Source organism: Corapipo altera, unplaced genomic scaffold (genome assembly GCF_003945725.1).
Source record: "Corapipo altera isolate COAL_440 unplaced genomic scaffold, ASM394572v1 326, whole genome shotgun sequence".
Lineage (NCBI taxonomy): Eukaryota > Metazoa > Chordata > Aves > Passeriformes > Pipridae > Corapipo > Corapipo altera.
This window is the reverse complement of record NW_020884945.1, coordinates 193,950-219,197: the sequence shown is the minus strand read 5'-3', so window position 1 is coordinate 219,197 and position 25,248 is coordinate 193,950. Positions and strand designations below refer to the sequence as shown.

Genomic DNA, 25,248 nt, shown 5'->3' with positions numbered 1-25,248 from the left:
ATGTCCCTATGCCTGCACCCAAACAGGGTGGTTCCCAAACCACCAGTGTGACCATCCCCTGAACCCCTCCATCCCAGCTGGAGAGCAGCAATGTCCTATGGGACTGGGCACAACGCCAGTTGCCCTATGGGGGCATGGGCTGCAGCTGCCCATACCCCACTCTGCAGTGTGCCCATGGGGCCTGTCCCAGGCAAGCACTGTGTAACCACAGTCCCCAGGATGGACAGTGCCTCAAATGGCCCATGCCAGCAAGATGGTGAGCATCACACTCACAGTCCCTCAGCCTTGGGCAGGTGCTGGCAACAAGACCTTGAAGCTGGTCGAGGAAGCCAAAGCTGTGGGCATGGTGATGGTGATGGCACGGTGATGGTGATGACATGGTGATGTCTGCAATGAAGTACTGCTGGCTGACCCAGCCCTACTCAGAGCTGCTGGGCTCAAGGTCGCTCTGCCCACCTGTGTGCCTTAGTATACATCTCCCAGCTGGGGAGAGTGAGGCACTGGGCAGCCTGGCTGTCCTGCAGGGCTGTTGGGGAGCAGCCCCCCAGGCTCTGTGCCTGCTTGGGGCAGTGTAGACCAGCTTGCAGCAACGGGCACAAAGGTGCCAAGCTGCTGATGGAGAGTCAGCACAGGGTGGGGGAGCTGGAGGGGCTCTCACCTCAGCAGAGCACTCTGCCAGACTCCAGCCCCCCTCCCCTGAGCCCCAGGTTGCTCCTGCCTCTTTAAACCCTGATTGGGGCCATGCCTTTAAAATGGGCCCTGGGCAGGTGGACCTCCTACCCTGCAGGAGGAGGCTGGCCAGGAGCAGGTGGGCTGAGTGAGCTGGTCTTCCCACCTACCCCACTTCACCTTCCCTCCACCCCACTTCCCTACCCCAGCACTTTTACAGGCCCTGTAGCCAGGCTCTGTCCCCCTGCCTTTGCCCCTGGTCTAGGTTTTAGTCTAGAATTTGCACCCCTTTTGCATACAGAGTTGCCCCCCACCTTTCTGCTCCTGTGCCAAGCTGAAGCAGCTGGCATGGTTGTCCTGGCTTGATAGCAGCTGGCAGCACCCTTGGATCCTTTTGCTGGTGCCCACAACCAGCTCTGCCTCTCCACTGGGGAGAAGCATGACTACAGGTTCTTCCTAATTCTGCTGCTGACCAGCCCCACCTTGCCCCGCTCACCCCCCTCAAACACGCACTCACCCATCATGGCATTGCTCTTCTCCTCCACCAGCCTCCTCCTCCTCCTCCTTCTTGTTGTGCCCCTGTCCCAGGCTGCAAACAAGTCCCCGCTGCCCCCCAGCCCCCTGCCCGCCGTCCCCACCCTGCCCCTCCTGCAGGCCCTGCAAATGCAGGCACCTGGCAGCCCAGGCTGGCGAGTGGGGCCAGCCAGTGGGCAGCCCCTGCGCTACATGCTGAACCTGTACCGCCGTGCTGCCGACCGCGAGGGCCGACCCCGCCGCGGCCGCAGCCTGGGCACCAACACCGTTCGCCTGGTCCAGGCCAGTTCCCATGGGGATCAGCCCTGGGCAGGTAAGGAGCAGGTGGGCACCAAGGATGTCACGGAGGCCTAGCAAAGCCAGCAGTGTGGGCTTGAGCCCTGAAGGGGTCTCTTTCCCGTTTCCTTCCCCCCCTCTGTAGTGTCCTGGCTGGCTGGCTGGGGTTGCCCTTGCCCAGGGGGTTCCCCTTGGCAGGTGTCCCAGGGGTGAGATGGGCAAAAATATCACTGGGCCTGTGTGCCCCTCTCCCCTTCCCATCCTGCCTGATGCTGTGCCAGGGCAGTGGTGTTGGTGCAGAGGATGGGAGTGTTCCAGACTCTCTTTGCCCTTCACACCACCAGCAAGCCATGGCTCATGGCTGCTGTTTGCTGTGGCTTCTGCCTTGTGCTGGGGCAGATGGCTGCCCCGGGCTCTGCTGTGCTGTGTGGGGCTGGGAGAAAGGGGTGCTGCTGCATGGTGACAGCTGTGCTGTGCTAAGGGGGCACTGACCACTGCTTTCCTGCAGGTCGCTGGTATGTGCAGCCCCTCACCTACGGCCTGGAGGGCCAGCCCGAGGCCGAGCACCTCCTCAGAGCCACTGTGGTCTACCTGCCCAGTCTGTCACTGGCACATGGTCGCCTTCTCTGTGCTCTGGAGCTGGTGGCAGCCGGCGAGGCACCTGGGGTGCTGCTCAGCCCTGCTGCCCGTCCCCGCCATGGCTGGGCTGAAGTTGATGTCACCCCTTACCTGGTCCTGGGGAACAGCAGCATGAGGAGCCTGGCACTGCGGCATGTCTGTGTGCATGCTGGCCGAGCAGGAGGCCACGATGCCCCAGTGTCCCCCAGTCGCCCTTTCCTCCTGCTCTACCTTAACGACACCCAGGCAGGGTTGGCACCTCTGGCAGCAGAGCCCCACCGGCACCGGCGTGACACAGGGACGTTGGCTCATGACCTGCCCAACTACCTGCGGGAGCAGGGAGAGGAGAAGAGTGACTGTTCCCTGCGCCCCTTCTCTGTCAGCTTTGCACAGCTGGGCTGGGACCACTGGATCATCGCTCCCCACCGCTACAACCCGCGCTACTGCAAGGGCGCCTGCCCCCACCTGCTCCGCTACGACTACCACGCGCCCAACCACGCTGTGGTGCAGAGCTTTGTTCATCAGCTGGTGGATGCCAACGTGCCCCGGCCCTCCTGTGTGCCCTACCGCTACAGCCCCATCAGTGTCCTCATGATCGAGCGCAACGGAGGCATCCTTTACAAGGAGTATGAGAACATGATCGCAGAGTCCTGCACCTGCCGGTAATTCCCACTGCCCCGGCACAGCACCCCTGGGCTCTGCCTGTTCCTGTGCATATGGACTTTAAGGTTTATCTTGCTCTGCCTGGGGCTCACTCTGCTCGTCTCCCCTCCCTGCGCAGCGCTGCTCTGTGGGGAGGTTTTACAATGACAGTTTTATGTAAATTGTGGGTTTTTAAAGGCAGGAGCCTATGCTGGGGGTTGGTTGCCCCATGGCATCTGTCCTTCCTGCAGCCCCCATGGCTGCTGCCTGGTTTTGGTGGGCAGGGGGGCTTGGCCTGATATTCCCAGAGATGAGCTGTGTCCCTGAACTGGAATACGAAGCTCACAGGAGGTGGCTGGGAGTCTCCTGGTGGAGCCAGGGCAGGGAGGGCGAGCAGTCCGTGTGCCTCTGTGCTTGGCACCACATTGGTGCTGTTGGGATCTGATGTGACCCTGCCTGTGGAATTCCTTCCCAGCTCACATGCACCCCATCTTGTCTGGTCTCAGCTGCAGCGGCATCTCACTGGGCTGGGAATTTGGGCTGGAGAAGGGGAGGAAGCCTTTCTCCTCCCCTGCAGTTCTGTTCTGGGGAGGGCTGTGAAACTGGAGGAACTCGAGCTGCCTTTTCTGCTCCCAGTGCTAGGGGCCAGGCAGCTGCCTGTGCTGGGCTCTGCCTCCTGCTTCCTCCAACACACTTGTCCTTCAGCTCCTTGGCTTGCCCTCTAGCAGGGCTCAGGTCTTGCCCTATTCCAGGGGTCGGACTCCCATCGTGGTGTCCCTCTGCCTTCTTGCACTCCTGCTGTCCCACAGGCCTTGGGCTCTGTTGGGCTCCTGGCATGTCCCTGTTCCCAGAAGGGTCTGTCCTGCTCTTAGCACCTCCACTGCCTGACTTTCCTCTATTTATTGCTTGACTGTGAATAAATAAATTGATGGATTTTGCTAAAGGCCATCTTGGCTTGTTCTTGCATTGTCCCTTGGGTGCAGCAGGTGCCTCCTGGGACAGGCTGCCCTTGTGCTTGCACTACAGGGGGGTGGGTGCAGGGGTAAATCCCAGCTGGTTCAAGCTGGAGCTGTGAGAAGTGGCTCCCCTGGAGCACAGACCTATCCCAGGGCAGAGGGGACCAGATGTGGCTGCAGGCAGCTGTCTCCATGGGGCTGGGAACAAGAGATGCCCACATCCCCCTGTATGGGGCAAGTCCTGGGGGACTTGGGTGGGGGGGGACAATGAGCTGCATCTCCCTGGGCTGTCTGTTGCTGTGGCTAAAGCATTTGTATGCCAGGGCTATTTTGGGAAGGTGTCTGCAGGCAAACCTGCCTGTTGCTGGTGTGATTCCCTGTGTTTGCAGTTTGTCTTTGAGCAGCAAGGCATATGTGGCAGCTGTCAGCCTTATCACCAGAGCTTGGTGGCACTGCCACCTACCAGCTGGGTGCTGTCTCTGCATCCTCAGCTCGTGGCTCTTGCCAGGGTCTCTTCTTGCTTGGCATCCAGCCCCATATGTTATTGCTGGCCCAAGCTCCATGGGGATGTTTCAGCAGTTTTTTTTTCCTGTGGGTGTTTGCTGTTGGGCAGGGTGCTATCAGTTCAAACCCCTCCCCTTCCCGTCAGCCTTGAAGTTTCTCTCCCATCCTGGCAGAGCAAGAAGCCACAGAGATCCACACTCCTTTCCTGCCCCTGTCCCCAGTTAGCTACATATTGGTCATGGGTGGAGAATATCTTCTGCTTTTTTGGAAGCTCACAGACTTGACCCCAGGGGAATAGATTTCCCCTTGTCAATCATTAAGTGTGTGGTGTTGAATCATTCAGGCAAAGTGAGGATGAAAGGCATGGAGCTGGGCATGATCCCAACCCTGGACACCCTTGGATACCAGTGCCTGGTGCTGCCCCTGCCTGGGACCCATACCCTTGCCTGCTGCCAGGCCCCCTTGGACCTGCTGGGTGCACGGAGATGGATGAGCACTGGAGTTTGTCTGTCCCAGCTCTGTGCCCTCGGATGCACTGTGCCAATGGAATCTTGTGCCTGTTGGGCTGGGCCCTTTCTCCAGGTACCCCCGGGTGCCCAGAGGCTGCTCCAGCAGTGGGATCTCCTCCGTGCTGGTGGTGGGGCAGGTCACAGGGATGGAGGAGCAGTAGTTCAGGAAAGAGCCACTGCCCCCAGCTGACCCTGACACTGTGCCCACGACAGTGCCAGGGCTGTCAGGGCAGAGGCAGGTGGAGGGGGCAGGGACCCTGGCCTGCTATCCTCGTGCACCTTTCAGAGGAAATCTTCCTGCGGATCCCACAGTCATGTGAGGCCCTTGGACACAGCCTGGCATCCCATCAATGCCAGACCTGTGGGAAGCATCAGGAGTCCTGGCTTTGGGGACACACCCAACCCACTCTCAGGCAGGGGTCTTGCCTGTGGAGCTGCTGCCTGCACAGGGGGCTGCAGTGGCCCCTTGCTCTCCTCCAGGTTAGCCAATATATCCCTGTCCCCTTCTTCCCTGATCACAGCTCTTTCCCCTATCCCAAACGCCATGCTGGGACTTTGCTCTGTTTCCACAGGGTACCCATTCACTATTCCTCCTGCTGCCCCCCCAAGTAGGCATGATCACCTCACACCCCTCATCCTCTGGGCTGACATTGGACAAGAGCCCCATGTGCTCTTGCAGGGCTGGGGCAAATCTGGGCCAGGCACAGCAAGGGGGCACCAGGATGGAGCTCCCCCAGCTGTGGAGAGCAGCTGCCCCCCAGCAACCCTACTGGGGGCTGTAGCTGGAGGTAAACGGTGATGCCCAGGCTCCAGACGCCCCACAGGTAACGCTGCAGAGCTGCTGGCAGCCCCCAGCTGGGGTGGGGGGTAACAAGGGACCGTGTCTCCATCCGTGTGTCCATATGGTCCTGCACCAGTGCGTGTGTCCGTCTGGGTGTCTGTGCAGTTCCACACCGGTCCATGTGTCCGTTCCACACTGGCACACATGTGCATGAATCCACGTGTCCATGTGTCTGTCCAGGTATCCATGTGTTTGTGTATCCGCATGTCTGTGTGTCCATATATCCGTGTGTCTGCACGTCTGTGTATCCATGTGTTTGCATATCTGTGTGTCTGCATGTCTGTCCATGTATCTATGTGTCCATCCATCTGTCTGTGTATCCGCATATCCATCTGCTGGATGTCTGTGCATGTGTGTGTCTGTCCGTGTATCTATATGTCTCTGTATCTGCATGTCCCCATGTCCATGTGTCCCCATATCTGTGTGTCCATGTATCTGTGTCCTCATGTCCATCTCTGTATCCGCATGTCCATGTGTCCGTGTATCCTAGTGTCTGTGTCCATGCATCCGTGTGACTGTGCATCCATGTGTCCGCCTGTCTGTCCGTGTACCTGCACGTCTGTGTGTCCGCGTATCCCCGTGTGTCCGTGTGTGTCTATGTGCCTGTGCGTCCACACGTCCATGTGTCCGTGTATCCATGTATCCTTGTGTCCGCACGTCCATGTGTCTGTGTATCCGTGTATCCGTGTGTCTGCATGTCCATGTGTCCGTGTATCCATGTATCCGTGTGTCCGTCTGTCCATGTGTCCACGTATCCGCGTGTCCACGTGTCCGTCTGTGTATTCGTGTGTCCGTGTGTCCCCGAGTCCGTGTCCCCGTGTCCCCGAGTGTCCCCGAGTGTCCCCGTGTCCGCCCGCAGCGCTGCTCGCCCTCCGCCCTGCAGGGGGCGCGGCCGCGGCGGTGCGGTGCCGGTGCGGTATCGGTGCGGTGCCGGGGCGGTGCCGGGGCGGTGACGGTGCGGTATCGGTGCGGTATCGGTGCGGTGCCGGGGCGGTGCCGGGGCGGTGCCGGTGCGGTGCCGGTGCGGTATCGGTGCGGTGCTGGTGCGGTGCCGGCGGTGCCGCGATGGCGGCGGGTCCTGCCCGCTCCGTAGTGAGCGCCCCGCGGGTCGAGGCCGCCGCGGGCGGGGACTGCGGGGCAGCGCGGGCGGGGCGGCCGCTCTGGGGGCGCGGCGGTGCTCGGGCAGCGCTGCGGGCGGCAGCGAGCGGGCGGTGCCGCGGGGCGGAGCGGGGCGGGGCGCTGCCAGGACTCGTCCCGCCCCGTCCCGTCCCGGCAGTGCCGGTGCCGGTGCCGGTCCCGCCGCCGCCATCGCCATGAGGAGCCGGAGCAACTCGGGCGTGCGCCTGGACGGCTATGGGCGCCTGGTGCAGCAGACCATCCTCTGCCACCAGGTGCGGGCACTGCCCGGGAGCGGGGGGGGAGCCCGCGGGGGAGCCCGGGCCGGGGAGTGACCTGGGAACGGTGTGTCCCCTCCGCAGGACGCGGTGACGGGGCTGCTCCCCGCCAGCGGCGACCACCGGGACGCCTGGGTCCGGGACAACGTGTACAGCATCCTGGCGGTCTGGGGGCTCGGCCTGGCCTACCGCAAGAATGCCGACCGCGACGAGGACAAGGCCAAGGCCTACGAGATGGAGCAGGTCGGAGGGAGCAGGGCCCGGGCGGCGCTGGGGGCACCCGGGGGCTGCCGCCACTTCGGGCGGGTCAGCCTTTGGCACAGCCGGGCCAGGGGCCCGAAGACCGCGGGGGGCCGTGCAGTGAGGGTGAGGACAGGGCTGTCCCCCGGCGCAGGAGGCGATAGGAAGGGATGTCAGAGCCTGCTCTTCCCAGGGCACCCTGGAGCCCAGCCAGAGGGTCCGTCCCTTTGGCTCCGGGGTGATCTGGGGCCACAGCCCTTCTCCCAGGGGCTGGGGAGCCGTGTCCTGCAGCTGTGCCCTCTGTCCCGCTGCACAGCACAGCAGCTTGGCCCCGCTGGCAGGCCAAGAAACCTTCCCTCTGCTGTTGCCCTGGGAGCAGAGGCTGTAGAAATGTGAGCTGGAGCTCCGATTACAGGCGCCGAGCCCTGCAAAGGTCATCGGCCAACTGAGCCTGAGTCAGGGCTTCTGGCGATTAACAGGGCTGTTTTCCTTGTTCCTGCAGAGCGTGGTGAAGCTGATGCGGGGACTGCTCCAGTGCATGATGAGACAGGTAGGGTCTGGGGAGCACCTTTTCGTGTAAAGTGGTTTCCTTAAAGCCCAGCTGTGCCACAGAGACTGTCAATCCTGATTGTACCAGCTCTCCCCAGCCTCCCCTTCCAGCAAGTCTTGAAATAAGTTCTGAGTAAGCAGCTGTGATTGAAGTTCCAGTGCTGTGGGCTGGTAGCCAGTGGAGCCTTTGCCAGCTGCTGCCTGTCTCACGGCCTGGCTGGCAGCAGGACTCTGCAACTCTCCTTCCTGAGGGCATTTGGGGTGACCCTTTTTCTCTGTGTGGTGCAGCTGTGGCATGGGCCCTCCACAGCTGCAGCCCTGCGCTGCAGTGGCCTGTGAGCCACTCACTGCCTTGGTGAGCAGAGGGGCAGGCCAGTGGCTGGGGAATTTCTACCCTGCCAGGCATGGCTCCACATGCTGGGTTCATGGCACGAGGCAGCCCTTGGCTTGGGAGATGTCAGACCTCTCTGGAGACAGGGTTCCATGAGCTCCTGCATCCTTTTGCCCTTCTCAAGGTGGACAAGGTGGAGGCCTTCAAGTACAGCCAGAGCACCAAGGACTGCCTGCATGCCAAGTATAACACCCAGACCTGTGCCACCGTGGTGGGAGACAACGAGTGGGGTCACCTACAGCTGGATGCCACCTCCCTTTACCTGCTCATGCTGGCGCAAATGACGGCCTCAGGTAATGCTGTTGGGGGCTGCCATCTCAGCTTTGGGCGTGCTGGTCTCCAGGCTCTCTAGAGCCTCAGTTTGGGTGCAGCTTCCTGGGTGCCAAGCTGCTGCAATGGCTTCCCTGACTCCACTGTTTCTTATGCTCACAGCACCTGTGGTGGGTTTGGGCCCCTTGATGTCCATTTGTCTGAAAGCCCAGTGCAGCCATAGCGGGTGGGATTGGAGGTGGGAGTCAGCCAGGACATGGCTCCCATCAGGCAGGCATGCAGTGTGGAGGAGGGATCCCTGGGTTACTGCAGCCCCATCCTGGGAGTGGGGCTTGGAGCCCTGTGGGCTTGGAGTGGCTGATGTGAATTCTTCCCCCTGCTCCAGGCCTCCACATAATTCACAGCTTGGATGAAGTCAACTTTATCCAGAACCTCGTGTTTTACATTGAAGCCGCCTACAAGACCGCGGTGGGTAGTGCATGCTGGGGAAGGGGAGCGTGCTCTGGTGCTGGAGGTGTTGGGCTGGTGTCCAGGGGCAGCTGTGGGTCACCCCTGAGCCCCACCAGCACCTCCTGGAAGCACTGCTGATGAGTGGGATTCAAAGGCTTTCTGGGTGTGTTGTGAACCAGTGCCTGCTGCCTCTGCACAGGACTTCGGGATTTGGGAGCGCGGGGACAAGACAAACCAGGGCATCACCGAGTTGAATGCCAGCTCTGTCGGCATGGCCAAGGTGAGCTGGGGAGAAGTGCTGGCTGGGGGTGGAGAGCACCAATGGCCCTGAGCTGCTTTTTGACAGGGCAGGCTGGGCATGTTGAACTATTGAGGCTCAATGTCCCATGCATTCATAGGTTCCTGGAGAGGAAGACCCTTCTCCTTGTGCACTGGGATAAAACTGTGCCCCTCTAGCCTGAGTTTTGCCTGAACTGGGAGTGAAGAGTTAATTGGTGTGGGTGGCAGAAATGTCCAGGGCCCTGTTGATGTCTGGCTACCCATGGCTTAGGGGATGTGGTCCCATTTTGACCAGAGGTGTTCTGCAGCCACAGCTCTCAGGGTTCAAATTCTTTTAAATTTGGACAGTGCATTACACACAGGGACTGGCATGGGGTGAGAGCTCTTATAGATGGGCAGCGTGGTGGAGGACATGCTTCTTTGAGTCTGCTTGCAGGCTGCCCTGGAGGCACTGGATGAGCTGGATCTCTTTGGAGCCAAGGGAGGCCCGGAGTCAGTGATACGGGTGCTGTCAGATGAGGTGCAGCACTGCCAGGTGAGACCACTGCGGGAGGAACTGTGATCTGCTGGGGTTGTGGTGTGAACGATGCCTGGCCTGGCAACCTAACCACCCCTCATTCTCCTCTGCCCAGTCCATCCTTCACTCAATGCTGCCCAGGGCCTCCACATCCAAGGAGGTGGATGCCAGCGTGCTCTCTGTCATCTCCTACCCAGCATTTGCTGTGGAGGACAGCGAGCTGGTGGAAATCACCAAGCAGGAGATCATCACGAAGCTGCAGGTGAGTGGTTCTGCCCTCATCTCACTATTCCCAGGGGGCAGCTGCAGTCCAAACTGTTGTAGCCCTTTTCTTCCCAAAAACATCCCTGGGGAGGGAGTGCTGGATGATGTCCTCTCCCAGTCTCCATGTGCAAAGAGGCAGCCCTGTGTCGGGTGGCCCTGGGTTGTGATTGTGGTGCCTGAGTGCTGGATGAGCAAGAGAAGGGGGTGTTTGGCTGGAGGAGACACCTCACCTGTGCTTCTGGATTGAAGGTATGAGATGCCTCAAGCTGTGCCTCCTGCTTGGCATCTCTTTCCCTCCCTTCCAGGGACGCTATGGCTGCTGCCGCTTCCTCCGGGATGGATACAGGACCCCCAAAGAGGTGAGTGTCCCTAGCCCTGCCAGCAGCAGCCCCCTGCATGCAGCACAAAGGCTGTCTTGGGGAGCACTGGGAAGACAAGAGCCCTCACTAACCCCAGGCGGTGTCATGGGTCTGGGCAAGGCTTCCCAAAATGCCAGAGCTCATTGCAGAGGTGGTGCGTTCCACCCATGCCCATAGCAGATGGCCAGAGGCTGGCTCTGCCTCCATCCTGGGACCTTGTGGTGTGTCTCCCTTGGGCTGGGGGAAGGTGGGACCAGTGCCCTGCATGGGAGCCCTGATGAGGTGGGCTCTCCCAGGGCTGCACCAGCCCTGAGCTAGGGCTGGAGGCCTGGGGAGGTGACCACACAGCTCCTCATCTGCTTCAGCTCCAGAGGTCACAAAGCTGCTTCTGCCTCTCCCAGGCCAGCAGGCAGCTTGGGTACTGCCATAGTGGCTCTCAGGATACTTTCCGTTGCTGCTCAGGGGAGGGAAAAATGGAAAACCTTATAAGCAACAATCTCATTTGATAACTGCTGAACTAGGAAATGGTACCTGAAGGCTCTTAAATCATCACCAGCTTCTGGGCCCATAGCCTGATGGGGCTCCTTTGGGCACAAGTGCCTCTGAATGCTTCTTGGCTCTGCCTCTGCAGACCTGCCCATAATAGGCAGCGTGTGTGGCTGCCCCCTTCCAGAGCCAAAGAAAAGCAGCAGCATCTCCAGTCCAACGTTCCCAACACTTGTGAGCTTTACCAGTGTGCCAAGCCATGGATTACTTCTGGAGAACTGTGAGGCACAGGAAGGGCAGCAGTGCCTGCAGGGGCATGCAGCTGCCTGTAGTCAGATGGGACTTTGGGAGCTTGTAGCTGGAATGCAGGCACTGTAGAAAACGTCTGTTCCTTCTGTCCTCTCTGCCTAACAGTCTGCTAAGGCCAGCACTCTTCCTTCTGTGCAGCAAACAGAGCTAGAGCAGTTAGGAGGGAGGGTCGAGCATAGGTACAGCACACACAGCTGCACTGGACTGGCAGATCTCCATCCTGACAACTTCCCTTGTGTCAGCTGCCCTACATGGCAGGAGGGACTCTGCTCTCTGGCCCTGCACAACCAGCCCAAGCACCTGGCTGGGCCAGCTTGATGATGCTGGAGGAGACAGATGCTGATGGGCTGGGGCAGAGCAGGCAAGGCAAAGGGGACCCAGTGTGGCACAGGGGATTTTGTGCTGTTACTGTACAACAGCACAGCGTCTGGGGTGTTCTGGGGGCTCTGGGGTGCTCTCCTGGGAACTGGGTAGACTCCAGGAAGGGCAAGTCTCTTAATCCTCCGTGCAGGGGGCTTGGGAGGGGGGTGTCTGGAGGTGAAACTGCTTCTCTGCTCTGTCTTGGCCATTGTCTGCAGAGGAGGGGTGGGAGGGCATTTGAGGCCAAGGTCTTGGCAGGAGAAGGAGCCCTGTCAGTTTGAGGGGATCCTGTCACCCACTGTCTGCCTTGCTGTCACCTGCAGGACCCCAAACGTCTCTACTATGAACCCGCTGAGCTGAAGCTGTTTGAGAACATCGAGTGCGAGTGGCCTCTCTTCTGGGCATACTTGATGATTGATGGGATTTTCAGTGGAAACATAGAGCAGGTAAGGGGGGCAGAACCTGCTGGAGTGGTGGGAAAAAAAGTCCCTGGCAGGCGAGGTGTGCAGGAGAAGGATGCAGGGAGCCATGACCAGGAGCAGATTCTCTCTCCTCTCTCCTCAGGTGCAGGAGTACCGGGAAGCCCTTGAGGGGGTTCTCATCAAGGGGAAGAATGGGATACGCCTGATGCCAGAGCTGTACAGTGTCCCACTGGATAAGGTGAGCGATCCTGAGCTGTGGTGGAAAGAGGGAGTGTCTCACAGAACCACAAAATATTCTGAGTTGGAAGGGAGTCACAAAGTCCAACTGCTGAAACTCCTGATCTCATTACCAGATAATTAGGTTTTAAATGCTTATTAACCCCAAATGTTAGCAAAGTAGCACATACAGTGCATGGAAACCTTATGTATAAAAAGTGAGGCTTCGAGCTGTTATAAAACCATGTTGGATAAAAACTGGTGTTTTTCCCCCAAAGCATTTCTTGCCCCCATACACAAGGGTGCTGAGTGCTCTGAGAGCTCAGGACAAGTGGACCTGGGCTGAGGAGATGGTGCTGAGCTCCTGTTCAGTGGTGTGGGGTTGAGAGCAGTGGCCTCCTGGTGCCCAGGTCATGCAGGAGAGGTGCTCTCCTCACTAGCATTTGAGAGCATCTCCCCAGAGTTCTTGGGGCACGTTAGTCCTTCTAATGGCCTGAGTTGGGAAACCAAACATGGTCTGAGCAGCTGATTTGTTGTCTGATGTGGATGTCTGGGGGCAGTCACAAGAAGAGGGGAAGAATGTAGCCAGGCTGTTTTGGACCCTCTCTTGACAAATGCTGTTGTAGGCTCTTGTTTCAAGCCTTGAACTGCTGGACTTCAAAATACAGTGAAGATGCTTCCTTCAGCATCTTGTGTCTGTGGATCCCTCTTTAACCTCCTGGCTTGTCTTCCAGGTGGATGAGGAGTACAGGAACCCCCACAGTGTGGACAGAATACCCATGGGCAAGCTGCCACACATGTGGGGGCAGTCCCTCTACATCCTGGGCTGCCTGATGGCTGAGGTACAGTCGTCCTGGGTGCTGGGGAGGGCTGTGGGGCCAAGCTCTGAACTCTCAAGGGGCAAATGCTGCCACCTGCCTTGGGGAAGTTGCCACTCCCATCCCCCAGGACTTCTTAAAGGTGGGTTGTCCATAGGCATCACCCATTCTATGCTGCCCACAAAATGTTAATCTCCTCATACCATTTTTTCCTCAGGGGTTTCTGGCTCCTGGTGAAATAGATCCCCTCAACCGCCGGTTCGCGACTGTCCCTAAGCCTGATGTGGTGGTTCAAGGTGAGGGAAAGGAATACTAGTCCCATACCTCTGAGCCTGGCAGGTCTGGGGACTCTGGCAGTGCAGAATTCACAGGGGTGGCTCTGGGTGGCTCTGCCTGCTGTGTTGCTGCTGGTACCTCCCAGTCTCAGACCTGGCAAGGGGGTGGAAGATGGGGTGCAAGTCCTTCCATTCCACTCTGTGTTGACTGAGGGAAATAACAGCTGCTGTAGCATCCTCTGCAGAGGGGTTGAAAACTGTCTTCCTGCCACTTGGTGCAGAACACTTGGGTGTAGAGAGTGTTAGGAGGGGCAAGGCAGACCTCTGCAGTGGGAACTGGTTCCCAAAGGGACCCCTGACAGCTGCCTCTCTGTGGTGTGGCACCTTGTATGTGTCCTCAAAGGTATGGGGCAGTGCTGTCACACCCTTGTGCCCCTGTTGCACTGATCCTGTCCTCCTTCCACAGTGTGCATCCTGGCTGAGACAGAGGGGATCAAGGAAATCCTGAAGAAGGAGGGCATTGATGTGGAGACTGTGGAAGATGTCTACCCCATCAGAGTGCAGCCTGCCCGCATCCTCAGCCACATCTATGCCCGGCTGGGTGAGCTGGACTCCCTGCTACTGCAGCAAAGGGGGTGCAGAAGGGTCTGTCCCACCCCCTGGCACTCCTGCTCCTAGACACTCATGTCCTGCTCTCTGCCTGGCTGATGAGGGTTCTGCTGCCCATTTCTGAGCCCAGTAAAGCTACTCGTGCCCAAGGGGAACAAGGTGACAGGCAGTGTTGTTCAGGTTATTCTGACAGGGATAGAGCTTTGGCATTACAGTTGCACAGCCACCCCAGGGACAGACAGAATTTGATCCATATAGGAAAGACCTGGTGTGTACAGGAGTTGGCTTTTGTTCCTGTACCCAGATCTCCATAGGGAAGGCCAGCCAGACCTCAGGAAGGGTCCCCTGGCTGTCCCTGGTGGAGAGAGCCTGGAGCTCAGGCAGAATGGCTGTTGTTGGGGGGTGGGCAGGGCTGAGTGTCAGGGGAGGGTGTGCTCAGCTCTGCACGCATGTTCCCTGATGCTGCAACCCCTTGGGCATCAGCCTTGTTGTGCAGAGATCTAGCCTGGGCCATAGGAGACACCTGATCTGCTGTGATTTTAATTTGGTGGCTAATTTAGGCCACCAAAATGCCAAGTGTGAGATGGGCAGGGGGAACAGCCTGGCAGCTGTCAGGGCTGACATGAGCAAGGGGCGATGCTGCACTGCACCATTCTGGGCTCTGGGAGTAATCTATGAGCAATGGGAATGCTGATAGAACTGTCAGCTTTATGCAGAGGAGTACCCCCAGCCCTGTTCCAACTTCTGACATCCCCAAAAACCTGGAGGTGTGACGTGTTGCAGAAGTCAGGACAGGCTGTGTGTCCCTGTTTCAGTGTGTCTCTAGCCCCCTGGGCAGGGCTGGGGACAGAGTATCACTGTCACTTAGAGCTGTACTAGCTTGACACAGGGTTCTGGGGTATCCCACCCACAAACCAGCATTTTCCTGCTGGCTAGTAGCAAGAGGCCTGGCACTGCTTGCTGCTGCAGCCCCTTTCATTAGGAGGCTTGCACTAAAAACTCCTCTTCCTGCCCTCCCAGGCCGCAACAAGCAGATGAGCCTGACTGGACGGCCCTACCGGCACATGGGTGTCCTTGGGACCTCCAAGCTCTACAAAATCAGGAAGAGCATCTTTACCTTTACCCCACAGGTGGGTGACATTGCATGGGCTCATTCCCAGCTGTTATGTGATCTGGAACTGGGCAAGAAGTTTCTCCACTGGCTGAGTGCTCGAGTTATTCTCACGTGTGGCCCAACACCCTCTGGGAGTGTGAAGCAGCCCCAGCACTGTGGTGTGAGGCAGCCCAGTTGGTGGTTCTGGCTGTGTGCATGCTGGGAGAGGTGGTTTGAGCCTTCTGATGATCAGTATTGGGTGAAAATCTCTTTGCTCACCCTGACAAGGACACCAGGAGGAGGCCTGGATGCTGCTGCTGAGCTGTGGCATTAGTTATCTCCTCATAGTTGCTAATGGCCGGTAGCTGCCCTAGAAGTTGAGGGTTCCTTACTAGACTGTACTGGCATCTGCCAAGTAAGGTGGGATGAGCTGTCAGTGCAAAGGAGCATGTCTTCTGGGTGCACAGTGTGTCTGGCCTGGCTGAATGCCTGGGAAGATGTGAGTGGCACCATAGGGACCTGGTGGCTGTACAAAGGGCCGCTCATGTCTCCTGCTGTCCTCACAGTTCATAGACCAGCAGCAGTTCTACCTGGCTCTTGACAACAAGATGATTGTGGAGATGCTGAGGACGGACCTCTCCTATCTCTGCAGCCGCTGGAGAATGACTGGGCAACCAACCATCACCTTCCCCGTCTCCCACATCATGCTCGGTATGGATCCTCCAGCCTCACAAGGTGTTTGGCTACAGCAGCCCTGGGAAGCAGCCTCTGCAGGAGGAAGGGGATGGGCAGATCTGTGACTGCCTTAGTAATGGGGACATGGTGGGGCTGGAGCAGCCAGTAGTGTTCTGTGAAGAGCTTACCACTGAGAAGAGCCATGCCAAGTGGGCAGTTTGCCTGGCAGCTTGTGGGTTTGCCTGCCAGGCACTAGTGCCTGCAGCTCAATGGCTCCTGACAACTTGGCTTGTGGGAAGGCCTTCTGGGAGCAAGGCCAAAAAAGCAGTTCCTCTGTAGGAGTGTTCTTGGGACTCTTTCTGCATCTTGACTCTTCACTAAGACTGACCACCTGCTAAAGGCTTTCCTAGGCAACACGGAGGGGAAAACAGTAAAACAGAAGGAGCAAAGAGCTCTGGAATGGTGTAGAGCAGAACTGGCTTGCCTGCAGCAGCTCCCAGCTTCCCCATGAGGTGCAGGGAAGTGACTCTGCTCTGCTTTCAGGCCTTTTTGATTCTCCTTGTGTACTTGAAATCCCCTTGGTGTCTGGAGTGTGCCCTTTCCTATGGTGCCTCCTGCCCCTGACAGCAGCCCCCCATCTGCTGCCTCATATGAAAGGCAGGGAGAGAGCAGGGGGCTGTTGGGTGCTGTTATCTGGTACTGTCAGCTTCAGCCAAGCTGAAATCCCAGGAGCCTGGCGTGCATCTTGGCCTAGTTTTCCTGGAATTCAGCCTGGACAGTCCCGAATTTCCCTTTTTGGGTGGTGCTTTTGGTACCACAGCGTGTCTGCGTGCCCCAAACAAGGGTCCGCCCGTGCTGCTTTGGGTGCCTGAATGCCCACCTGGCCCTGGGTTACCTTCTGAGAGCCAGTTTGAGCAGAGGAGCCTGACTGCCTGTGCCTCTTGCCCACAGATGAAACCGGCAATAGTGTGCACCCCACGGTGCTGGCGATGCTGCGGAAGCTGCAGGACGGGTATTTCGGTGGCGCAAGGTGAGCGCACCCTCCTGGGGTGAGGGCTGTCAAGCCTCCAAGAGCCTGGTGAGCAGTGCATTGGCTTTGGGGAAACAGGCTGGGGAGGACACATTGGGGTGTGCTAGGCTGTCAGTGCACCCTGAGGCTACAGTCTCAACAGAGGAGATGAAAGAGCTCTTCATGTCATCAAACCCATGGCTGCAGGATCCTTCTAATATCTTTTTAGGCAGCCCTTCCATGCCCACCTGTGGCTGAAGGAGTTGCAGACAGCTAAAGCAGACACTGGTGTGCATATGCTCCTGACAGGTCCATCTCTCCCTGCCAAAGGGCCTGCCCTGGAGCCAGGAGGTAAAGCCAAAGGTACTGCCTCCCCTTTCCTCTCCCGTGTGACCTCCCCATCTCTCGCCCAGGACCCAGACGGGTAAACTGTCGGAGTTCCTGACAACGTCATGCCGAACACACCTCAGTTTTATGGACCCTGGGCCAGAGGGTAAGGTCTTTGCCGAGAGTTACAGGCTCTGCAGTGACAGCTTTGAGGAGCTGGACAGCGAGGACTGGCTGCATGGCTTGCAGGTAGCAGAGGAGGGTAAGGGAGAACAGGCCAGTCGCTGCTGTGGGGTGGCAAATGCCCAACTCACCCTTAAACTCGTAACACTCAACCTCCTGCTAGCATCCATGCACTTGGTTTTTCACCATGTTCCCATCTGACCCTCTGTCAACCTTGTCTGGAACGAGCTGCTGCGACCTTTGTAGGGAAGAGACAAAGGATTGGCAGCTTACCTCCACTGGGGAGATGTGTCTGAGGGTCTTTGGTGCACAAGTGCAGTGCAATGTGAAGGCACAGTGACCAGGGCAGTGGGGAAGAGCCACCGTGTCCCTAAGCAATTTGTCTTTTTCCCAAAGCCTTTGCCCCTCTCCTGGGCAGAGGTGCTCCGGTGGGTGCCAAATTGAAGCCTTGATGCTGTGTAGAGGGTGCCTGAGAGTGCCTTGGCCCATCACAGCATGAGGGGGACACCCCTTGTGCTGGGACCATGGTGGGGTGCAAGTTTTACTGTTCCCCTTGCAAGCAGGCCTGGGGATATCCCTTCCTGTGTGACCTAGTGCTGGTAATCTTTGGCCTTCCCACCATCTGCTGTGCCTCTGCAGCTCCTGCAGCCAGTGTCTGCACTGCTGGGACTCTGAACACTCATTTCTTTTGCCCTTCTCTTACTTTGCTTGTAGCCTCCTTAACAGGCTGCATCTGGGTTTGTCCAAGGTGTTTGCTTCCCCTCCAGCCCCAGTGGGAGAAAGAGGAAAGACCTGCCTGGCCTTTCTACGGCATCTCAAAGATGCTCAGTTTTAAGTTTTTCCTGTGGTTTTTAAGTTTTTCCTCCTGCAGCCAGGCAGGAGGATGTTCTCAAGTCTGGTGCCTAGAGGACTTCTCCAGCCAAGCCTCCAGGCACTGGCATGAGGCATTCCCTCAAGGGAATGCCAGGCTGCTTCGGGTACAGTCTGCAGCTCACCTCCTAGGGCTGACACACCTCCGAGTTTGCCAGCTGGAGAGCAGCATGGCTTTGCCCTGGCCCACTGGAAGTGCATCGTCAGTTCTGTGTTTTATCGGGGGTATCTTCCCCAGGGGGCACCCCCCTCACTTTTACCTCCCAACTGAGCAGAGACCTGGCCTCTGAGCACCTTATTCCATGCTGCTGTTAGCATGTGGTGCCTCTGGTGCTCCTGGTGTGATGCTGGGAGCAGTTGGAGCTTCTCAAGGCTGGGCAAAGAGAAGGCAGGAACCATAACTCCTCCTCTAACTCCTAATTAGAAATAACTGTTGCAAAACTCACCCTACCTTGCTTCTGTGCTGGAATCCTGCTTGGAAGATGCCCTTGCTGTGCTGGGGTGCTCCTGAGTGGTCTCTGCTTGGACAGGCTGACCGTGGCCGTGCCTCTGAAGGGAAAGAGTGGGAGGGTTTCACTGCAGGGTTTGAGTGGGACACTCCTGTCCTTGCACAGGCTTGTACCAAACACACGATGCAGCACCATGGCTTCCTTTGTCCAGACGGGACTTGGAGGGAGCCCCAGTTTGGGACCCTAGCTGTCAGCCAGTGTCCCAGGCAGCAGAGTCATGCAGGAACAGGGGTGCCCTGGCTGCAGTGCTTTGTGAGCCTGGCCGCTGGCACTGGCCCCACATTGTCGCTTTGTGTGGCCAGCAAAGCTTTGTCCTTGCCGAGGCACAGCTGGGGTCTCTCTGGCCCTGGGGGTGCCCCAGCACACAGTGGCTGAACCCCTCTCTGCTTCCTTCCCTTCCAGAGGACGCCTACGATGAGGTTGCCCAGTACCTGGACCACCTGCTGCAGCGCACGACTCCCCAGTCCAACCTGCCCCCCACTGCCCAGCGGGGAGGGCTGAGCCGCTTCCGGACTGCTGTCCATACCACCCGTGACCTCATGTCCCTGGCATCCAAGGCCAAGGACCTGAATGTCCAGAGTGAGTAACTCCAGTACCCTCCACACCTTCCCTTGAGCCCAGGGGTGAGGCTGAGGTGATCTGGGAGCTTTCCCAGCTCTGTGATGCTGAGGTCCCCATGGAGTACAGAGCAACTAACATTATGTCCATCATGTTAGTCCTGACTTCTTCTCCCATAGCTGACTTCTCTGCAGGGGCTACTGGGGGAGCAGTGTCAGATATCCATGAGGTGGTTTGGGGCAAGCAGTGGTGATTGGGCTCAGAAGTGTCTCTGTCAACTTTTGCATTTTTTTTTTTTAGATGTTGGGATGTATGTCCCCAGCAAGATCTTCCAGGCATCCCAAAAGTCGGTTAACCTGTTGGGTTCACCCTGCCAGCATGACATGGATGGCAAGGTGAGCCCTGTCCCTCCCAGACTGAGCATTGCTATCCTTTGAGGTGGAGCCAGTGTCTTTGCAGGACTGCACGAGGAAGGCTTGGTGTTTGTTGAGGGGGAATATCCACGGATGAATGTCCTTGGCTCCATTTGGGGCAGGCTGCTGGTGGTGCTAACCAGCAGCACGGGTCTCCCTTCCCCCAGAGCCATGCAGTCTATGCAGAGATGGGCCTGCCCTGTGACAAGGATGGCAACGTGGACTGCAAGGCACTGGTGGACCAGCTGCGCGTCTGCCCCACGCTGCAGGAGCAAGCAGACATCCTCTACATGCTCTACATGCTCAGGTGGGGTGAACTCTGCATCCCAACGGCTCACTGAGCAGAGAGGGGGTTGGCACAGCCCAGGGGGGCTGCTGGGGAGCTGCCAGAGACAAATTGCTGTGTATAACCCAGCACCTCCTTCACTGCAGGGGGCCCGAGTGGCACACGGGGCTTGATAGCAAGCCTGGCCCCACTGTCAAGGAGCTCCTGACTGAGCTGTATGTGCGGGTGGGGGAGACACGCCAGTGGGCCCTGATCCGCTACATCTCTGGCATCCTCAAGAAGAAGGTTGAAGCTCTGGATGAGGTAACAGCTGTGCAGCCAGCCTCTAGCGGGCTGAGGTCTGTCGGGGAGGAGGCAGCAGAGTGAGCAGGTGAACCGTGGCTGCATCAGCTCTGTCTCCCTCTGCCTTGTGCTGAGCCCCCAAACCCTCAGTTTACAATAGCTGAGGTTGACCCTTTCTGTCCCCAGGCCTGCACTGACCTCCTGTCTCACCAGAAGCAGTTGACTGTGGGGCTGCCCCCAGAGCCACGTGAAAAGACAATCTCCGCGTGAGTGTGGCCCCTCTCCCTCCACCAGCATGCTGGGCTGGATCTGGATGTGAGCCTGCTGCTCTGGGGTCCATGGGCAGGAGCGGCCCCGGCTGGCTGTCCCCAGCCTGTATCTTTCCTCTTGGGGCTGTACAGACCAGGGGCATGCAGGGCTTGCTCTGCTGCCTCTCACTTGCTCTACTGTTTGTTCATGCCCCAGCCCCGTCCCCTACGAGGAACTCGTTCACCTCATTGATGAAGCCAGTGAGAAGAACCTCAGTGTGGCCATCCTCACCCAGGTGAGGGAACAGGATATCAGGGGGGACCCCACATCTGGGTGTCTGCCATGCTGAGCAGCAGTGGGGTGATCTGCCTCTGCCCCTCCAGGAGATCATGGTGTACTTGGCCATGTACATACGCACGCAGCCTGCGCTCTTCGTGGAGATGTTCCGCCTCCGCATTGGGCTCATCATCCAGGTGATGGCAACAGAGCTGGCACACTCCCTGCGCTGCTCGGGTATGTGCGGCGGGGACGGCTCCCCGGCTGGGGTGGGTGCTGTGATGCTCGGGGCTCTGTCAGCCAGAAAGGAGTACTGTTAAAAATGGCAGCTCAGGTTAGGACAAGACCCTGCATGGAAGTGCCAGCGTCTGCAGCTGGACCTGTTCTTGGGCAGCACAGGCGAGTGATTGCACTGCAGTCTCCATCCCGGCATGTGTTGGGCTGGCATGGGCAAGAGTCCCTGTTGTAGGCGACAACTGGAGCTAGAGTATGTCTGTGGAGGATGAGCTCCTGTGCCGGTGCTGCCCCTGCTCACAGAGTGTAGTGCAGGGTAGAAATGTTCTAGGAGAACTATGAGGCAGGGTACAAAATCCCAATTCTGTTCTCTCCAGCCACAGAAGCCACAGAGAACCTGATGAATCTCAGCCCATCAGACATGAAGAGCCTCCTCTACCATATCCTCTCTGGCAAGGAGTTCGGGGTGGAAAAGAGCAGTGAGTCTCTCAACAGAGAACATCTCTGGGCAAATCTGGTTCCTGGTGCAGAGTGTGGTCAGATCTATGTGTCCCTGTCCTCCCTCATGTTCAGCACAGCTGCTTCTGCACTGCAGGGGTCCAGCAAGAAGCTGTTTTCTTCATAAGGATGGTGCTGAGTGATTTCTAGGGATTGAGCCCTGTGGCTGTTTGGGCTTTGCTTAGTTTGTCACTTGACCTGGTCAGGTCTGAACTGAAGCAGTACTGTGCTGTGCTCATGGATCTCTGATGCTGTTGGGATGGAGGGCAAGGGCACGCAGAGGTACCAGTGCCTGAGCAGTGACAAGGGACAGCCATGCCCTGAGCCATGGTGCCCACTCTAGACCTCTCTTCCCCTGCAGTGCGTTCAGTGGACTCATCTGTGGTCACCCCTGCCGTCTCCATCCGTGACGTAGAGACTGCTGGGGCCACCAGATCTGAGCGCTCTGGCCTTGTCAAGCTGAAAAGTGAAATCAGACAGGTGAGGGCAGGCAGTGCAGGCTGCTCACGACAGGTCTTGTGGGTGACAAACAGCTACAAACCAGGCAGAATTGATGGAAGAGTGGGAGAGATCTCAGCTGCTTCCAAGAGCTAATTTTGGCTCTGGTCCTGCCCTGGGGGGGAGAATTGGGGTGGATCAGTTAGTGGGTGGGGGTTGCTCTGGCAGTGCAAAGGGAGCACAGGGGTGCTTGAGAAGGTGCAGGGGTGGGGAGGACCATGCAGTGTCCCAGGTGTGGGTAGCATCTTGGTGGGCCACTTCCAACAGCAGAACCTTCATTTCCTTCTTCTCTTGCAGCAATTGAATAAACGTAGGCAGTCTATGCCTGGGAGTAAGGTGAAGCCCCCCTGGTCCTGCAGCCTCAGCTTTTGCCCCTCATGCCATGCACCAGGACAGCTTCCTCACATGCATGACTCAATGAGCTTCCCTCAGCTGCTGCAGCAATGAATTGCCTTTCCCTCTCTAAGCAGGCTCAGGGCTGCTCTGTTCAGGACAGGGAAGGAGGCTGGCTCCCTGGGAAGAGGTCAGCATGGCTTAACGTGCTGTGGGGGCCCAAGGCTGGCACTGCCACACAGGAGCTCCCCTTGGAGTAGGACCTGCTGTGTTTGGATTAACAGGAAGGAAGGCTTCCCTAAGCTGTGGGTGTACTGCCATTGCAGCCAGCTGGGAGCTGTGCTCCAGAGCTTCTGTGGCCAAATACATTCCATTACACTCACAAAATGCAGTGAGCAGGATGGCACAATGCTTCCAGTGCCATGACCAGTAGTGACCCTGCCAGACAGTTCACTGGATCCTGCCTGTAGCCTCCCCAGCTATTTCTTCTCTGGGGGAAGAGGCTTCTGGTCAGCTACAAATGCCAAGGACCTCCTCATGTGTCTGGTGTGTGTCCAGAGGAGTCCTGAGCTCTAGAAGGGGTCCTGTCCTCAGAGAGATGGGGCTTGCAGGGACCAGGCTGATGCAGCAGGTTTAGGGCCAACTTGCTGCAGTGTGAAACCTGATATTGCAGAGGGCCATCTGTAGGGCAGTGACATTGCTACTGGCCCTCCTGTCTGCCCAAGACTCAGTCCCCAGACTCATGCCAGCAGCCAGCAGAGCAGTAGCAGCTCTGCTCCTGTGTGCAGGCTGGCACAAACCCACCTCTGATGCACCCCACGAGCATGTGGGGCCCCTCAGCTGCTCCATGCCCTGGTACAATCCTTCCCCTCTGATGGTAACATGGGACTTTCCACAGCTTTCCTCTCAAAACTGCATCTCCAGCTAACTGCAGCCCTGGGATAACTGCCCCGTGACCTGAGCTTGATCTGTGCTGCTGCTGCTCCGCTTGCTGTGACTGCTGCCCTGCTCTGGCACGGTCTGATTTCCTTCTCTCCCTTTCTCCTTCAGCCCGTCAGTTTGCAGTCCAGGGACATCGACCTCAAGTCCTCTCTGGTAACCTGTGTTTGTTGGCTGCATGCATGGGGTCTGTCCTGTTTGTGACGGTGGGGAGGAGCTGTGCTCTGGGGGGGGTGCTGTAAGGTGGGCTTTGCTGGGGGCAGGGGGTGGGAGCTCTATCACACTGGAGAACCAGAAACTCTTGAGCAGTAGCAGGCTGCGCTCTTGTGGGGTGTTTAACTTTGCAGCAGTCTCTGTGGTCCTTGTTTTGTCTGCCCAGTCTGCTGGGCACACAGAGCTGCTGGACAAGGACTCCTTTTCAAGCATGCTGGAAGACCAGGGCAGTAAGGACAGCCGGCAGGGCCAGTGGCAGCGGAGGCGGCGGCTGGACGGGGCCCTCAACCGTGTCCCTGTGGGCTTCTACCAGAAGGTCTGGAAGGTCCTGCAGAAGGTGAGCTGGATGTCCAGCTGGCGCCTCTCCTGTGGTCCCAGGCACCAGCTTTGCCAGGGGTACTTAGACACTCGGGGCTGGTCCCTGATATTGTGTAGATATGTGCTTCATGGACAAGGCCTGCAGCTGGCCCTGGAAAGCTGGGGAAGACCTGGAACTGCCTTGAAGTCATGTAGGACCTAACTCATCCTGTGCCTTGCAGAGGGGAGCATTAGCCAGACAGGGGCAGGGCTGGAGCCACAGCTGAAGGAGGTCCAGGCACACCTCATGCTCAGCATGCTGAGCCAGGGAGCAGAGCCCTGTGCAGGGGGGCTCCAGTTGATGCTGAAATGATGGGAAAGGAGTGATGCTGTGCAGGGTCAGGAGGCAGAGCTGGGGTGTGTAGGCAGCTCACACCAGTGCTCAAGTGGGAGGGAGTTGGTGGGCTGGACCTATGTGTCTTAGCACGATGCTTCTCCAAGCCATAACCACGATCTATCTTTCTTGTTCTGCAGTGCCATGGCCTCTCTGTGGAGGGCTTTGTTCTTCCCTCCTCAACAACCAGAGAGGTAGGAGGTTCATGTGAAGGGGAAACGGGGCATGCAGGTTGTTGGGTGCTGGGTTGCCCTGGGTGAGTGCCCAGCATAGCTCAGGACTTGTGCTGGTGATGAAGTGCTCTCAGTACACTTCTTTCCACATCCTCACAGATGACCCCAGGGGAAATGAAGTTTGCTGCGCATGTGGAGTCTGTCCTCAACCGCGTGCCCCAGCCAGAGTACAGGCAGCTTCTGGTGGAAGCTATCTTGGTGCTCACCATGCTGGTGGACATGGAGGTGCACACCATCGGTGGCATCATACCTGTGGAAAAGATCTTGCACAGAGCCAACGACCTCTTCTATGAGGAGCAGGTAAGGGCCAAGCCTCACCCAGTGCTGCTGGCTGCGTTCCCCACAGCTGCACAGGGCTCACCCACCTGAGCAGGAGGGCCCTGCCCCTTGTCCCTGTTGCATTCATGGGTCACAGCAAAGCTGTAGTGTCCTCCTCCCGCTGCTCATTGTCAACTTGTCACACCTGTGAGTGCAACAGAGGGTGCTTGGGGTGGAAGCTGGTGAGGGGGTTGCTCTTATTCTCATGTCGGCTTTCTCCTTCCCTGTCCAAAATCCAGAAAGCCCTGGGCGCTGACGACCAGATGTTGGAGAGGGATCCTTCGACAGGCATCTGCATCCTGCTGTACGACAGTGCCCCGAGCGGCCGCTTTGGCACCATGACCTACCTGTCCAAGTCGGTGGCCTTGTACGTGTACGACTTCCTGCCCACAGACAGCTGCTCCATGCAGTAGCTCTCGCAGCTCCTCGCTGGGCTGCAGATGCTGCGGGGAGGGTTGTTTCGTACAGCTTGTAAAGAGGAACACTAGGTTAGTTTGCAGGCAGCCTGCTTGGCCATCTCTCCTCCCAGCCCTGGCCTCTCAGTGGGTGAGCGGCCCTCTGAGGAGCCCCGCAGGAGGCACGTGTCCTAAAGTGACCTGTGCCTATGTGGCCTGAGGAGCAGGGGAAAGGCTGAGCTTTGAAGCCTGCTTGTGTTAAAAGTGTCTGCCTGCATGGCTCCTCCTGAGCCATCACCCCCAGAGGGACCTCTGTTTGAGGCAGTTGACCAGACCTGCGTGCTCAGCACTGCAGTGCTCCATGACCAGCTCATACTCTCCCTGCCTCCAGCAGGTTTGCAGTTTTTAA

The 25,248-nt window shown here is 58.1% G+C and overlaps 2 protein-coding genes across 3 annotated transcripts; both read left to right on the top strand.

Moving 5' to 3' along the window:
• The first annotated feature begins 1,166 nt into the window (after positions 1–1,166).
• BMP15 (bone morphogenetic protein 15) lies at positions 1,167–3,655 on the top strand. Its single transcript, XM_027662327.1, has 2 exons — positions 1,167–1,516; positions 1,988–3,655. Exons 1-2 carry the CDS (start codon positions 1,192–1,194, stop codon positions 2,761–2,763), a joined length of 1,101 nt encoding a protein of 366 aa, XP_027518128.1. The 5' UTR covers positions 1,167–1,191; the 3' UTR covers positions 2,764–3,655.
• A 3,162-nt stretch (positions 3,656–6,817) lies between these two features.
• On the top strand, positions 6,818–25,248 carry PHKA1 (phosphorylase kinase regulatory subunit alpha 1). 2 transcript variants are annotated; one of them, XM_027662322.1, is made up of 33 exons: positions 6,818–6,940; positions 7,028–7,186; positions 7,686–7,733; positions 8,248–8,416; positions 8,779–8,861; positions 9,043–9,123; positions 9,559–9,657; positions 9,755–9,901; positions 10,209–10,262; positions 11,741–11,863; positions 11,982–12,077; positions 12,790–12,897; positions 13,091–13,169; positions 13,615–13,749; positions 14,778–14,887; positions 15,417–15,561; positions 16,477–16,555; positions 16,948–17,123; positions 18,826–19,002; positions 19,282–19,376; positions 19,562–19,701; positions 19,827–19,983; positions 20,149–20,228; positions 20,428–20,506; positions 20,595–20,724; positions 21,099–21,200; positions 21,581–21,699; positions 22,015–22,053; positions 23,101–23,145; positions 23,369–23,539; positions 24,034–24,087; positions 24,226–24,426; positions 24,684–25,248. In XM_027662322.1, the coding sequence occupies exons 1-33, from the start codon at positions 6,863–6,865 to the stop codon at positions 24,855–24,857; spliced, it is 3,732 nt and encodes a 1,243-aa protein (XP_027518123.1). In that variant the 5' UTR covers positions 6,818–6,862; the 3' UTR covers positions 24,858–25,248. The 2 variants fall into 2 exon arrangements, with proteins under 2 accessions (XP_027518123.1, XP_027518124.1); XM_027662323.1 differs by having other exon boundaries at positions 16,948–17,027; positions 24,684–24,857.